This window comes from Drosophila miranda, assembly GCF_003369915.1.
Source record: "Drosophila miranda strain MSH22 chromosome Y unlocalized genomic scaffold, D.miranda_PacBio2.1 Contig_Y2_pilon, whole genome shotgun sequence".
Classification (NCBI taxonomy): domain Eukaryota; kingdom Metazoa; phylum Arthropoda; class Insecta; order Diptera; family Drosophilidae; genus Drosophila; species Drosophila miranda.
The window spans coordinates 28,780,650-28,796,342 of NW_022881614.1; the positions used below are offsets into that span (position 1 = coordinate 28,780,650).

At 49.7% G+C, this 15,693-nt stretch overlaps 2 protein-coding genes across 2 annotated transcripts in view; one reads left to right on the forward strand and one right to left on the reverse strand.

The window, feature by feature from the left end:
• LOC117192384 (neogenin-like) overlaps nucleotides 1-15,693 on the reverse strand; it is a 78,518-nt gene that overhangs the window by 30,157 nt on the left and 32,668 nt on the right.
• On the forward strand, nucleotides 2,085-2,703 carry LOC108158411. Its single transcript, XM_017290680.2, has 2 exons — nucleotides 2,085-2,468; nucleotides 2,524-2,703. The coding sequence occupies exons 1-2, from the start codon at nucleotides 2,085-2,087 to the stop codon at nucleotides 2,701-2,703; spliced, it is 564 nt and encodes a 187-aa protein (XP_017146169.2).

Below are 15,693 nucleotides of genomic sequence, written 5' to 3' on the forward strand. Positions count from 1 at the left end.
GAGAGGTATCAATTGACCCGTTGCAAAATCATTAGTAACGAATCGTGATCGTTGAACTGTCACTAAACGCCCTTCGATCGGATATCTAACCATTCAGGTACCCGTTTAAGTTAATAAACAAAAAACCTATGATACACATTGTTTGGTTGCGCAGGCAATGGCCTGAATAATTGATAGATTATAGCCATACTGATTATGTGGTGGAGCAGTATGGTAAATCGCTATTATTGTCCAACGTACATGGTCATGCGCATATGTACCTGCGTTTGTACATATGTACATATATTTATATTCTCGCACACGGCAGCAGCCCAGGCGGCTGTTCTCTCTTGTCTTTATCTCATCTCGCGCCTTTCTTTCCTTCCTTCGCTTTCGCTTTCGCTCTCTCGAGCTGTCGCGCTCTTGTCGAAGCTTCGGCTCGGCCTGCCTGCCCTTGGACTTCGTCTTGGATTCTAGCTCATGCAAGCCGACACCGTCTTAAGCCGACCGCCCGCGTCCGCAAACGACATCGGCTTTGTATCGATCGAAGCCAACTGACTCGTCGTGCTCTCTTGTTGCATCTCTCTCTATCGCTCAAACACACAAGCGTTCTCGTTTCTCGGCCCTTCAAACATCGTGTAGTCCCCCGCAAGCGATCCGTTGCGGTTATTCTTCGCGTGTTGCTCTTGAACGAGTCCCCTCCCTCTGCTCATGGACCTAATTCTGGACATCGCGCTGGATCTCGAGCTCCCAGTATTGGCTCGGTGGAAGGAACAATGGCCCCCGAATCAGATCAAATACTGGACTGCATTGTCCTTTACTTTTTAGGCTACATTCATCCCCCTTCAAGGGGTTGTTTTCCTCTCTACTTGTTTTCCATGCGCTTTGACAAACCGTAATCCCTGGACTGTAAAAATACGGATTTAATTCCATTTTACATATTTTATGGCCCTCCCTCCGAAGGGAAATGAGAAATAGTTCTCCACAGTGCTAAAGGCCAGTTGTTAAATTTTCAATTTTATCTATGAATTTCACAGTCGGCTGCTATGCCATGCCCCATGCCCCATGCCGCATGCCGCATGCCTCTCCCCACCGAATGTTCGTTTGATGTTCGTTTTTGGAGAACGGAGGGACGTGGTGTCAAAGAACTGGAGCAGAAGAATATAAATTTATGATTTATCGAAAGCATATGCCGTGCGCCCTCTACAGGAAGTTCCCCTCAAATGCCACTCGAATGGGGAGTTTTTTTCCAATTTTACAATCGCTGGAGCATGTTTTGAGTAGTTCTTTAGCGTTTGTGTGCATATAAGGAGATCAGATCGGATAGCAGCCCCACCACTACTCCCCCGACTGCGCACCGCAGAACCCCGACAGATGTCCCAGAGAACAGTCCAGAGAGTCCTGTGGGATGTGCCCTGGAGTCGGATTCGAGTCAAAGTCAGAGTCAGAGTCAAGGATAAGAGTGGGAAAGTCGGAAAAACTTTCGAAACAACTCAAGTTCTGTTCTACGCGCTCTGTATATCCAGTATTTTTGTTATAATTAAACAGAAATTAGCAGGGAAGCCAAGGCGGAAGTTCAACAGCTGTGACCTAGGTGTCGGAAGAGCAGAGACAGAGCGGGCCCTAAAAATAGCTGAAAATTGAAAATTAATGTCTGCGGCGCTGCCCGCGTGACACTCCTCTCTCCTGAGTTATGTGTGGGTTAAGTGCTGCTGACAGATTATGCCAATGGCAGAGAAAGATGGGACATATGTACATACAGACGTACGAGGGCGGTCCGAAATGTTTCCATCCATGAACTACGCTCTGAATCTCTTCCTAGATCGAAGCGGAAGATATATTCCTCAAAAGAGGAGGCTATACCCGTTGTAAGCATCCATTTGTAGGGGCTGAATAGGTGGGAGCATCGCCTTGAACAGTGTACTGACTTCGAATGAGAATAATAAAATAGAAACATTTCGGACCGCCCTCTTCTGAGAGAAGCAGATAGTGGCTGCGTTTAGTGACAGTTCAACGATCACGATTCGTTACTAATGATTTTACAACGGGCTAATTGATACCTCCCACCGATCGGAGGCATTCATTTCGGGAACAACGCTTTACGCATGAGGTTCCCACTGATATCGGTGCTCCTGGCAGGGGCTCTAATGGCGGCCTTCGGCGGCATCAGGACACGCCACACGAACATTAAGTGCGAAACGCGGGATCCGTTGTATGCGGAGGTGCCTGTCTGCCGCCTGAACGTACTGGGGCGTGGCATTATCGGAGCCAATGTCCACATTAAGGTGTCCCAACGACCGATTCGGAAGGTGTCCATCAATTTCAGCGTCTATCAAAAGCTCTCCGGCTACCATCCGTTCCTGTTCAACGTCACCGTGGACCTTTGCCACTACATGAAGCACCCGAATCCCTACAATGTGTTCCACTACTTCTACGGGGCCCTGCGGCCCTTTATCAATGTGAACCACTCTTGCCCCATCAATGTGAGTGCCCCGATTGAAGCTGCCATTCGATTGACTCTACTTTTGCTCTGGCTCTTTGCAGCACGACATTATCCTGAAAGACGTCGTTCTGAATGATCAAATGTTCTCCAGAGTGGACGGGCCCAAGGGCAACTACATGTTCAAGATCAAAATAATCAGCGAGGGTGTGTGGAGTGGGACCATTTACTCCAACATGGATGTCAACGCGGAAGACAATATCCGTATTATTCCCTCGGGATAGGATTATTCTGTACAGCATTTTTGGAATATAGCACGAAATTTTGAACTATAAAACTCTCTTTCTCTCTGTCTCTTGCTCTTTTTGATCACAGCTGGATGTGGCATCCACCCCCTCCCCATTTGTTGAGGGTGGAATATTTTGTATTTGAACAGGGTTTTAGGTTGCACCTTTTCCCTGCCACAAAGAAACTATCGGGCGGCTATCGGGGACAATCTTCAGTGACGTCCCATTTCGAATCGGATGGAGAGCTATAGTTGAGGGAATGATTGAATTTTTGCGAAAGATGCGATCGATTAAGCGGTATTCAAGTATCATTTAACTTCAACAACCACCGATTTTGTTGCATAGTGTTTATTGGTGGCTTTGTGGCATTGCTCTCGAAGTAAAGAAAGAGAGAGAGGGAGAGAATACTTTAATGAACATGTGCTGAGAGGGAGCAAGAGGGAGATGCAGGGAGCTGGGTAGCTGGGGAGAGGAACAGCTGTTGTGGCCTGCCAACTTTTCCCAAAAACAATATTTTCCATGTTTCTGCGTCTGTTTTTATTGCTGCCTTTGGTGGTTGCCTAACAAATTAATTTCACATTATGTTTGCTGGCTGCTCCACCTCCTCCTCCACACCTATTATCGCTCTCCTCTTCCCATACGATATAGTCCAGCTTTACAGTTAATTTGGCTCCGGTTACATGTGAGAGTGCACGCATATGTATGTCCATGTCTCCCTTCACATCGCTTTGGCAGCAATTTCCAATTGATATTAATGTTTTATGGTTTCAGCAGAGACCGCACACAGACACAGACAGTCGTGCCATAAAGAGAGATAGATAGATAGATAGATAGTCGGAGAAAGAGATAGCTGAGGGCTCGAACAACAGGTGAAGGAAACGTTTTGTGCCTTCTTCTAATGCCAATTTGCTATCGAGTTTCCTGAAAGTGACAAAAGAAAATACCAATCCTCTTCTGTCGTTCTCCCTCTCCCTCTTCCACTCCTTTTTTGGCTCTTTGTCTCGCCTTTGGCCACGGCAAATTGGACATTCTTCTTCAAATTTCCTGTTTATGCTCCATAAAATCCATTGATGCGTTTAATATTGGCAACTTGGCTGTTCCGTCCGTCCGTCCGTCCGTCCGTCTGCCTCTTTGATGGGGCGCTGTGCCAAGGAAGTGGCAAAGGAAGGAACAACGTGCCATGTACGTGGTCTGGCATTCAAATTGATTGTTGGGGTATGCACGAGTGGAGGAAACGTCTGGCATTTCTCTACCAGCAATTCCCTGTTTGAGTCATCGTCGTTGATGGCGCACAGCTGTTGAATAGTCGCTTTCGTTTATCCTTGACATCTTTGGGTATCCAACGAAGGCAGAGCTCCAAATGTTGGGGAATGCCCGAGAATGGTAACAAAACAACAACATACATGTCGTGTGCCTGATGACCAACCAACATTCGGCACATATTCGGCAGCTCTGGGATTTTATTTTTATAATTATGCAATCCCAAGTATGGCTTTGTGGTGTAGGAGCGGGGGAGATCATAATTATTTATTTTTAATTTGTTTCGCATATCACTTGAAGTGGGCTCCGACCTGGTCCGAGTCTGCGATTATGCAACTTCTGTGTGTCTGTATGGCAGGAACCTGGAAAATGTTGCAGAAGCAGCGGCAGCCGCCGTAGTGGGGCATCCCACGCATGGTGCATGCCCCAGGCCCCAGGCCGACAGGCGCCTGCCCACATTCGGCGGCGGCATGCGGGGGAAAGGGGCGCTGTTAATTGAATTTTTCGCCAAACTATTTGAGAATATAAAATAATAATAACAGATATCCCGAAAACTGTGCTGGAAAACAGGTTCAGTTCTCCTTCGATCCGATCCGATCTGATCCGAAATTTATGTCAATTTCCGAAAGTGTTAATTGCTCTTGTCGTGGATTTATGTGCGGGGCACTACTTGATCTGCTCTGCGGTCCGACAGTCCGTCTCTGCCACAAGTGGGGTTACTTAGTGGGGCAAAGGGGGGGAGTCAGAGGACCGCAGGCCAGGGGTTGCCCGATTTACATTCAAATGCAATGAATATTCAAGCTATTTATTATGACATTAAGTGGATAAAAATAGAAAATATAATGGAAAATGGCAATCAAAATAAAAAAAAAAACCAAAAACAATTATTTTCTTTTGCTGGAACACCCACAGGGGGCAGTGGTTGGGGGAGTGCCAAAGGGGGGAAGAACCCTGATAAGACTGAGCCCCGACTTTGTGCGCTTTCCTTGGCAACAAATTATGAAAATGAAAAATGCCATCAGAGCAGCGTAAATCATCCGATTTTGACACGCAATATTATTTATCGCCTGGGTCGGCCCCAGAAAAGACAAAAAAAAATAAAAAGGGGGAAAACAGACATAACTTTCGACTGTCAAGTGCATATCAGGTGGCAATAAAGGGATAGATACTAGCGAGAGATACATACATATATTTTGGGCAGAGTTAAGCTAGTGGAATGGAGGAATGAAGGAATGCCCTGGCAAAGGGTATTACCTTGTTTTTCCTAAGCTTGCAAGGCGGAAAATCTTCGAAAATTAAGTAGATCGTAAAGAAAGATGTTGTTAATGATGTTGTTTGTAGGGAAAATTATGTGTTCAATGTGTTTTTTTTATTTTCTTCTTTTTATTATTATTTATAATTTTTTTTATTTATATTTTTTTTTAGTATTATTTTTTTCTTGTATTATTATTTGTTATTTTTTTTTATTTATTTATTTATTACTATTATTATTTATTATTGCATATTAATATTTTTTTAACATTTTTTATTTTTTTATTTATAACATATTACTATTTTTTTTAAGTTTTCTTTTATTATTATTTTTTTATTTATTTATTTATTTTATTTATATTTATATTTTGTTTTCGTTGAATTTATATTTCAGCCCCAGATATCCAGGGTATCCCCGAATGTTTCTGAAATTGAGGGAAAAACTGAAAACATTTGCCATCTGACTTCTGCCCCGAGTTCCCTTTTTAATTCTCTGAGTTTTATGCCATTTTATTTTAGCTCGAGTGCTCCCAACAGATTCCAACCCCAACCCCAGCTACCCCCCTAAAGCCCTCGACGTCTCGACGTTTGGCTCCGTCAAAACAACATTTCTGTGGGTTGGGCAAACCGCAAAGAGTCAATAATAAAGTTTGTATAATAAAGTGATGCTGTTGAAAGCCGCGTTAGATGAGGGGGAGGATGAGGTTGAGTATGAAAGAGAGGGTGTGCTGGCTGATGAGGGAAAATTCTCTGTGTGGCAAGCGTCTGTTGCAAAATCGAAAAAATATTGTGCGTCCAGGGCAGGAACAGGGACAGGGACAGGGGCAGGGGCAGCAATAATGGACTGGGCCAACACAAGAGTCAGCTGAGCGGAGGGCGAGAAAAATCGATAAATGCTTCGAATGTACGAATTATGTGTCTGTGTCCCTGCCTCCCTCCCTGCTGCTTGCCCCGCGCCGTGGATAGCTGCCATCGATGTGTTGTATCTTTGAGATTCAGCGTCGACTGCTGTGCCTGCCCGTGCAACGGGTTAAGTTCAAGTGGCAGCTCCCAGCACGAGATAGTGAGAGGAGCATTTTCGCATTTAATTTTTGCACCGCAGTCGGTTCTCGGATTCGGCGCCCACACGCAGTCCGATTGGATTTATCCGCTGTCCAGAGCGACTGCGGCGACTGGGGCGACTCTGCCCACACACAGCAGCAATCGACAACAGCCAGGGACCACCGCTGGCCGGGCGGCAAGACAATGGACGCACGGCGACCAGTCGTCCCCAAAGTGTTGGAATGTTTTTGGCCAAACTCATATGCAAATATGTTACGTCGCCGGGTTCCAGGGCGAGGGTGTAGGAGAGGGAACCCAGCTTTGCGGATGCCGCGTGAATCCACGACTCACATCCAGCATCGCCGGGTCCCCAGGGGAGAAAGGTATGGGAAAGGGAAGCCCAGCTTGGTGGATGCCGCATGATCCACGACTCACATCCACTTCGCCGGGCCCCCATGGAATAGGGAAGAGAGGGGGAGGGGCTTCAACCGGTGGGTTGAGGTGGGTGTCTTTATTGTGGGGGAATAAACGACAAAAATTTACTAGCTACCATGTGGATATCGATACGCATTTAACATTTTGGGAAACTCCTACTCCTGAGCTTACCCCTGCCTACTGCACCGATCTATCCCCCCAGAGCTCACATATGTGAGGTGGCTCACCCTTGTTTTCCCTTCCTTGGGTCCTTATATATTTTTTCACTTCTCGCGGGGTCGGGCACTGTTTATTTTTCCCAACCGTTCTGGTTCAGCCCTTGGAGATCACTCCCGAGCCTGGCTCGCGCTGGCCCGTGCCAGGCCTCTGCTTTTCTTTTTGCAGCTTCTCTTCCGCTTCGCTGCTGCGCAGCTTTCGGCTGCCGGCCTCGGCTCGGGGGTGTTTGCATGGTTCGCCGTCGGCTCTCTCCCTCGGCTGCGTGGGCGTAAGACCGATCGACGGCTTCTCTGCCGCTTCGCTCTCTTCCCTGCTGGCTCTCTTTGCTGCGTAGTATGCGTCTCTCTTTCGTGTTGGTTCTCTTTTGTGGAGGCTTATGCCTTCACACTCCCTTCCTACTTCGGGGTGGGGCGCGGTGAAATGCGCACCAAATTTCCGCTGATGGACACGCGGAAGCGTTGGCCGTCGTGGTATTCTAGGCTGCGGACCCGGCTGCGCCCGTGCCGCGCCGCGTTTGCCTGAGCGCTGGCGCCTTCCAGCAGGCTTTGCGGGATGCGGCGGTCAGGCGTGCTTACCCGCCAGGCGACTGGGGCGATTGGCCATGCCTGTTCCTCCTGCAACACGTTCAGCTCGGGCATCTTCTCGAAAGCTGTGAGCAGTACGCCCGCCTCTGCCTCTTCCAAGCCCAATGACAGGTCGCGGTCCTCCTTTGGGTGACTCGGGTTTCCTGGTTCGGCCTCTCGGGCCGTGCAGCCCGTCGGGTCCGGGTTTCCCTGATCGGTGCGTTTTCTAGTTTCTGGCTATTTCTTACTCTAATCCCTTAAGGGGAGTTAAGCTATCTTAATGCGTGTGTACGCGGTTGCCCCTTGTGGGGCGAGGACATTACGGCAGCGCACTACCATAAGTGGCCCTCATGAACTCGAGGTTTTCCTGGTGCTGGGTTCGTCCTCATCGTTGTCTTCGTTGTCTTCTTCGTTTCCGCTGGTGAGGGTGTGCTCGTCGTCGTCGCTGGTGAGGGTGTGCTCGTGGTCGTGGTAGGCCTTGAGGTCGGCTAGTCCGGCCGTTCGTCGTTGTCTTCCCGGATGCTTCTGGAGTCGTTCTATGGTGGGGGAAATAAATTTTACTACTTTGTAAGGCCCCTCATATTAGGGAGCCAGTTTGGCAGCGAAGTTGTCTGCCGCTTTGGACAGGTGATGTTGGCGTAGCATCACGAGCGTCCCGATCGTGGGTCTCCATTCGCGTCGACGTAGGTTGTAGTTCCTGCTCTGCGTCTGTGATGCCTGCTGGGTATTTTCCTGTACGATGGCGAAGATTTCCTTGAGTCGCTTGGCCTTGTCGGTTGTGATCTCTGTCACTTCGCCTAGTCCTGGGGTCGCCTCTTCGTACAAGGCTCCAGGCAACCGAGGTTCCCGGCCGAGTACGATGAATGCTGGGCTGAAGCCTGTGGTGTCCGATGTGCTGCTGTTGATGGCTAGGCTGAGTTCGGGCAGCAGCTCGTCCCATGTCCGCTGGTCTCCATCGATGTACTGGGCGATCATGGTTTTGATCGTCCTGTTGGCTCGTTCCGTGGGGTTTTGTTGTGGGGTAGAGGGCTTGCTGCCACGGCGATAGGTCCTCCAGTTCCAGGGCGGTAATGGTGGCCAAGATCGCGTTCTCGTAGTCATCCGAATCGGCTGGGCGAAACGGGTTGCGTTCCCGAGCTATCTCGGCGTCGCCTAATGGCTCCAGTTGGTAGTCCGTCGTCGGGGTTTCTGTGATCTCGTCCTGTGGTATCGGGGTTCGTGGCTTGTGTGATGTCTGTCGTGTTGGGTGACTACGTGGTGACTCCCGGATTGATGAGCTGGCCCTGGATTGATCCCGCGGGGCCGCAGCTATCTTTGCTGCAGTATCCTGGTGATTCCTGGGTCCTGTTGCTGACTCCCGGTTCGACGAGCTGGCCCTGGATTGATCCAGTGGAGCCGTAGCTGTCTCTGCCAAAGTCCCTTGCTTCCTGCTGTGTCCTGTTGGTGACTCCTGGTTCGACGAGCTGGCCCTGGATTGATCCAGTGGAGCCGTAGCTGTCTCTGCCAAAGTCTCTTGCTTCCTGCTGTGTCCTGTTGGTGACTCCTGGTTCGACGAGCTGGCCCTGGATTGATCCAGTGGAGCCGTAGCTGTCTCTGCCAAAGTCCCTTGCTTCCTGCTGTGTCCTGTTGGGGACTCCTGGTTCGACGAGCTGGCCCTGGATTGATCCAGTGGAGCCGTAGCTGTCTCTGCCAAAGTCCCTTGCTTCCTGCTGTGTCCTGTTGGTGAATCCTGGTTTGACGAGCTGGCCCTGGATTGATCCAGGGGAGCCGTAGCTGTCTCTGCCAAAGTCCCTTGCTTTCTGCTGTGTCCTGTTGGTGACTCCTGGTTCGACGAGCTGGCCCTGGATTTATCCAGTGGAGCCGTAGCTGTCTCTGCCAAAGTCCCTGTTGTGTTGCGTTGTCCTGTTGGTGTCGGGATTCGTGCCGGGGAGCTCGCCATGGTTGGATCCATCGGTGTCGCAGTTCTTTCCGTCGTAGCTTTCTTCGTGTCCTGTTGTGGTGGCGTAGTCCTGGGGTTGTTGCTTGATCTTGTCGGGTAAGGTCTTGTTGTCGCGGCGGTTGGATGGTTCGTGGTTGGCTGTGGGGTGTTGGTCTGGGGCTGGTCTCGGATGGCAGTGGAGTCCGCAAACGTGACGGCCCGTGGGCGTGGCTGGGCGGGGTATCGTCCCGGCGGGTTTCTGCTGCAACTTCAGCTGTAGATATGCCCGTCCACAGTGGATTCTTGCGCGGATGCCACAGATGAAGTCGAGTCCCAAGATGAAGTCGTCTAATACCGTGGGGAGTATAAGAAGAGACACTTGTGTTTCTTGTTGATCCAGGCGCACGGTGACTGCTATCGCTTGGTTGATCTCCTTCCTGGTTCCATCTGCCAGGCGGATCCTGGTCCTCACCTCTCGCCTGTTCTTGGTCGTCCCTATCTCCTTCGCCAGCCGCTCACTGATGAAGGATCGTGTGGCTCCAGTGTCGAGGGTGGCAGCAAATGCTCTCCTATTGACGTCCACCAGGGCAGCGATCCTTCCCGACTTCGTATGGTGTCTTCCAGCCACTGGAAGTATCTGGGGGGCAGGAAGAATTCTAGGAATTCTTTCCGAAAGTCTGTCCAATTCTGTCCCTGCATCTGAAAAGTTCGGAACCATCCTTCGGCCTTACCTGTAAGGAGACCGGAGATGGCTCGCGGCAACTGCTCGGGGCTCCCGCCGTATGATTCCACTCGCTCCTCGAGCCTTTCGATGAACGCTAGTGGGTCCGCGTGGCCGTCGAAAGTAAATCCCCATTTCCGGAGTTTGTCCGCCAGTAACGAGTACGAGATCTCACCCCCTCCGGGGCGTGAGACCCGATGTCCCTGAGGAAAACGTGGCTGTTCTCCTTCCGTGGTTGTCTGGTGGCTAGGCGTGCCCAGGGGTCCAGTGGTAGTGGGTCCTGGCTCGTGGTTCTTGCTGGACGCCTCTAGTCTGATTCCTTGGAGTGGTCCTTGGGCAGCTCGTTGTGGTTGCTCGTCCTGGGCGGCCGGTGTCGCGGTTGCTGTCTCGCGGTATCCGTGGGTGGATCCTTGGCTCGTGCTGGGCAGCTCGGGTATAATCAATCGCAGTTTTGCTCCCTCCTTGCTGTCTTCCACCTTCGTCCGGCTCCCTGGCCCGGGTGACGAGGCTGGGCTCCGGTGGTCCCTGGGGCTCGGTATGTTCCCAAAGTGCGTAGCCAATTCATCCAGCCTTGCCTGCACGGCTTCGGGGTGCCCAGGGCGTGCGATGAATGCGGTGATCCGGCTCCGTAGATCCTCCACAGACCCAGTTTCTCCTAGTCCAAGCTCCTTAGCCAGGCTCTGCAGCTCGTCCTTCCTGCGGGACGCTATTCAGCGGATGTTCATCCTGATCCTGTTCCACTAATCGGGGCACCGGTGTGAGTCGTTATCAGCACGGTACTGGGTCGGGGCTCCTGTACTAGGATACACAGCACTGAGGTGGGCGGTCCTGTTCGAAGGACACGCGGCACGGTACTAGATCGATGATCCTGTACTAGGATACCCAGCCCTGGGTTGGATGATCCTGTCGAAGGATACGTGGCACGGTACAGGGAACGGTTCCCTGTGGAAGCTCGGTAATAACTCTCTCTGACTGCTCGGTGGTAACTCCCTGACTGCTCGGTAGTGACTCCCTGACTGCTCGGTGGTGACTCCCCCACTCGTGTTCCTGCTCCGCCTTATATTGTCCGTGGCCATTCCTTTGTGACCGAGGGCTCCTCTGCCATCTAGCTGTTCCTCTGCCTTCTGTCCCCCGCTGCTCCGTTGTTCTACCGCTGCTTCGCTGCTTGGCTTCTCTGTCACTGTCCCGATGCTCTGTCGCGGCGCCTTCTCCGCTCTGCCGCTGCCTCGCTGCTCTGTCGCTGGGACGCCGCTGCTGCTTTGCTGCTCTGTCGCTGCGCCGCTGCCGCTGCTTTCCTGCACTTCTCCGCTCCGCCGCTGTCACGCTGCTCTGTCGCTGCTGCTTTGCTGTTCTTCTCCGCTCTGCCGCTGGCTCGCTGCTCTGTCGCTGCTGCTTTGCTGCTCTTCTCCGCTCTGCCGCTGGCTCGCTGCTCTGTCGCTGCTGCTTTGCTGCTCTTCTCCGCTCTACCGCTGGCTCGCTGCTCTGTCGCTGCTGCTTTGCTGCTCTGTCGCTGCTGCCGCTTTGTCGCCGTCCGCGGCCATTTTCTCCCGGCACGCGGTGTCTTCGGCGTCTCTCCCCGTCTCTTTCTACTGCAAAGGTGGCTGGCTGCGTGGTTTTCCGCGTGGTTTTCGACGGCGCGTCTGGGACACGTGCCGGCGGCTGTTGCTTAGGGGGGGTTTTAGGGAAACCAGCCTCAGCTGTACACAAGTCGAGGGATCAAAGATTGGTGCTGGCTATTCGCCGGGGCTCTGATTTTGGGCTGCTAATCCCTGATTTGAAGTTTTCTGCTGCTGCTTAGTTCCCTTTTCACTTTTCACTGCTTTTCACTTCTCCCCTATGCTCACCGACTCTCCCCTCGTGTGTCCCTGCTCGGGCGCCATCTGTAAGGAAGTTCTCAGGCCGAGGTACAGCTTCTCAGTCTGTCCAGGGCCCGGTCCTTCCCCACTAGTGTTGGGTAAACATCCTTCAATTTACTGAATAAGTTCGTTCGTTCATTTTTATGCAGTGAACTAAGTCGTTCTTTTAGTTCGTTCCTTTTTGTTCATCTTATTCGTTCTTTTTCGTTCATCGTTCTTTTTTGTTCATCGTTCTTTTTTGTTCATCGTTCTTTTTTGTTAATCGTTCTTTTTTTTTCATTGTCCCTTTAGTTCGTTCCTTTTTTTTCTTTGGCCTGTTTTGTTTATCGGTCTTTTTGTTCTTAGTTCAATTTTAAAGTCTCATATCTAGTTTTAAGCTTATATGTAAATAATGCACTACAATTCATTGACGTTTTAACTTCTTAAATTTATTTTAATTCGTACTTAGTACTTGATATCGTTAGGACACAACCAACAGTTTCAATTAAGTATCTCGTTTTCCATTTTTTATGTTTTAGAAGTCGGGGCTGAAAAGGCTTTCAACCTTATTGGGCGTCAAAAGCGTTCGTCTTTTGCGGACTATTTCTCCTGCTGCAGAAAATAGGCGCTCACATGGCACCGACGTGGCCACCAAACAAAGACGTTTCAACGCATATTCGTATAGTCGTGGATATACATTTTCTCGCTGCGTCCACCAGATCAAAGGGTCCTGCTTTCTATTGATGTTCTCTTCTGCTAGGTATTTATCTACCTCTCTAATGGCAGCAGCCGTGTTACAGCTTGGCTTTGTTATTTGGTTATACTGCTTGTCAGACTCGTCCCAAATGCCACTTTTGGTTGGCGACGTTTTGACGGTTTCGATTTGTGAAGACAGATCATCAGCAACATTATCAACCAATCCCGTTTGAGCGATCTTACATTGTAGAGCTGCAACTGTTTTTTCATAGCATTCATCGGACCTAAAACCCCGTTTTTTAAATCTTGGGTCTAGTATGGTGCTCTCTGCATACAAAATATTATTTTCCAAATCCCCAAAACGTACGGTCAACTGCTCTTTGAGCTTTTCTACGACTGCCCGTAGAAAATCATCTTTTGGAATAGCTTTGGCTATGGATTGATGCAGCAATGTGGCCATTATAATAACATTTGATAAGGTGACATTTTTCTCTGCTGAAATTTCAGTTGTTATTTCAGAAAATGGCTTCAGCACTGGCAATACACCATCAATAATTTCCCATTCTGCCTGGGTCAGTACTAGTTCAGGGCGTAGAAGGGAAATGACCACCATAACTCCATCTTTTAAAATAGACAAGCGCTGAAACATTTTGTATGTTGAGTTCCAACGTGTAGGCACATCTTGTGTCAGCTTAAGGTCGGGAAGATTTAATTGGCTATTAATTTCTTTGAGCTTCTTGAATCCGGATGAGCTGCGATTCAAAAATTCTACAATTGCCTTTGCTTTGACCCTTACACTGTCAATTGGTCCCAGTGCTTTCTGTACAATGATGTTCAAAGTGTGGGCGAAGCATGGAATATGGCGCCAATTTCCCAATTTTATCGCTGATACGATATTGGCAGCATTGTCTGATGCAATTGCAGTAATTTTATCTAAAATTTTCCAATCAGCTGCAACACTCTGAAGAAAAGAGCAAAGATTGAGGCTTGTGTGCCTCTCACCGAACGCTTCACAAGCTAGCATATGCGAAGATAGTTCCATATTCGTCTTGTCTATGAAGTGTGCGGTTACAGCTATGTAACTCTCATTGGTGAGCGATGTCCATCCATCAGTTGTGAGACAAACTCCAGATGCAGATGCTATCTTCTCTTTCACATTGGCAATTAACTCACTGTGTATATTTGGAAGTAGCACATTAGACAGCGTTTTACGTGTGGGCAACTTATATCCAGGGCAATTTGAAACGTCCTCTATCAGCTTCTTAAAATCCGGCTCCTCCACGATCCGGAGAGCATGATGGCCTTTGGAAATCATTCGCACTAACTGTTTGTCTAATTGCTCACTTTTACGCGCTGTCGGTGGCTTCTGAACAAATGCAGTTATTTCTTGCTGCGATGTTGTGGCGGCAGAATAACTGGCTTCAGTACTTCCTTGTCGTTCAATTTCATCGAGAGAAGCTGGGTGTTTCAACTTCAAATGCCGTGTTAAATTGCTCTGTGAACCTCCGGCTATACTCAAATCCGACTTGCAGTACTTGCACTTTGCCTTTTTGTCATCTATGGCATCGAAGTGATTCCATAAAGCACTAAATTTACGTTTAAGCGACATTTCAAAACAGTTTAAATTTCTTTTCAACTTTCTTGCCAGAGTCCGCCACAACAAAATGTGAAAAGAGCTGCCATACCAACTCAAAAATAGCGAACAAAACGAAATGAGCAAAACAAAAAGAGCTCAAACATAGCGAACATGAGGAACAAAAACGAACGAAAACGAACGATGAACAAAAAAGAACGACAGATGAACAAAAAAGAACAATGAACAAAAAAGAACGAACGGAAAAGAACGATGAACAAAAAAGAACGATGAACGAAAAAGAACGAATAAGATGAACTTATTCAGTTCGTTCACTTCCATGAATAGTTCATTTTTGTTCGTTCGTTCATGAACAACCCAACACTATTCCCCACAGCAAAATTTGTTGTGTGAGGACCTAAGGGGAGAGCCGTTCGCAGCGAAAGCGCACCCGTGGGGTGGATCGAGGCGTGGGTGAACCCGTGCTTGGGGAGCTGCAGAGACGTGCGTTGGGGGTCATGCGTGGCGGGAAAGGGGTGTTTGGGTCAGGGGTCGGAAGGGTAGGGGAGCCCAGCTTAGCAGATGCCGCATTATCCACGACTCACATCTGCGTCGCCGGGTCCCCTGGGCGAGGGTGTAGGAGAAAGGTATGGGAAAGGGAAGCCCAGCTTGGTGGATGCCGCATGATCCACGACTCACATCCACTTCGCCGGGCCCCCAGGGAATAAGGAAGAGAGGGGGAGGGGCTGAGGGACTCCTACGGGCGAAAGTTCTAAAACCGGTGGGTTGAGGTGGGTGTCTTTATTGTGGGGGAATAAACGACAAAAATTTAATAGCTACCTTGTGGATATCGATACGCATTTAACATTTTGGGAAACTCCTACTCCTGAGCTTACCCCCTGCCTACTGCACCGATCTATCCCCCCAGAGCTCACATACGTGAGGTGGCTCACCCTTGTTTTCCCTTCCTTGGGTCCGGCGGCCTGTCCTCGTCACGGTGGTCACGACTTATATATTTTTTCACTTCTCGCGGGGTCGGGCACTGTTTATTTTTCCCAACCGTTCTGGTTCAGCCCTTGGAGATCACTCCCGAGCATGGCCCGCGCTGGCCCGTGCCAGGCCTCTGCTTTTCTTTTTGCAGCTTCTCTTCCGCTTCGCTGCTGCGCAGCTTTCGGCTGCCGGCCTCGGCTCGGGGGTGTTTGCATGGTTCGCCGTCGGCTCTCTCCCTCGGCTGCGTGGGCGTAAGACCGATCGACGGCTTCTCTGCCGCTTCGCTCTTTTCCCTGCTGGCTCTCTTTGCTGCGTAGTATGCGTCTCTCTTTCGTGTTGGTTCTCTTTTGTGGAGGCTTATGCCTTCACACCCTTCAATCAATTGTTTATTTACGCGCAAAACAAACCGAAAATCTTAATTAAAATTGAAATGTCAAAGGAAGAATGCGAATCTGATTAGGGGGCAACACGGAGGGAGAACTGTTGGA

Bases quoted from the DNA above. Each gene is read 5' to 3' on its own strand.
- LOC108158411 (XM_017290680.2), top strand. From the start codon at position 2,085: ATGAGGTTCCCACTGATATCGGTGCTCCTGGCAGGGGCTCTAATGGCG. The intron at 2,469-2,523 runs GCCCCGATTGAA...GGCTCTTTGCAG, and splicing joins CTTGCCCCATCAATGTGAGT to CACGACATTATCCTGAAAGA.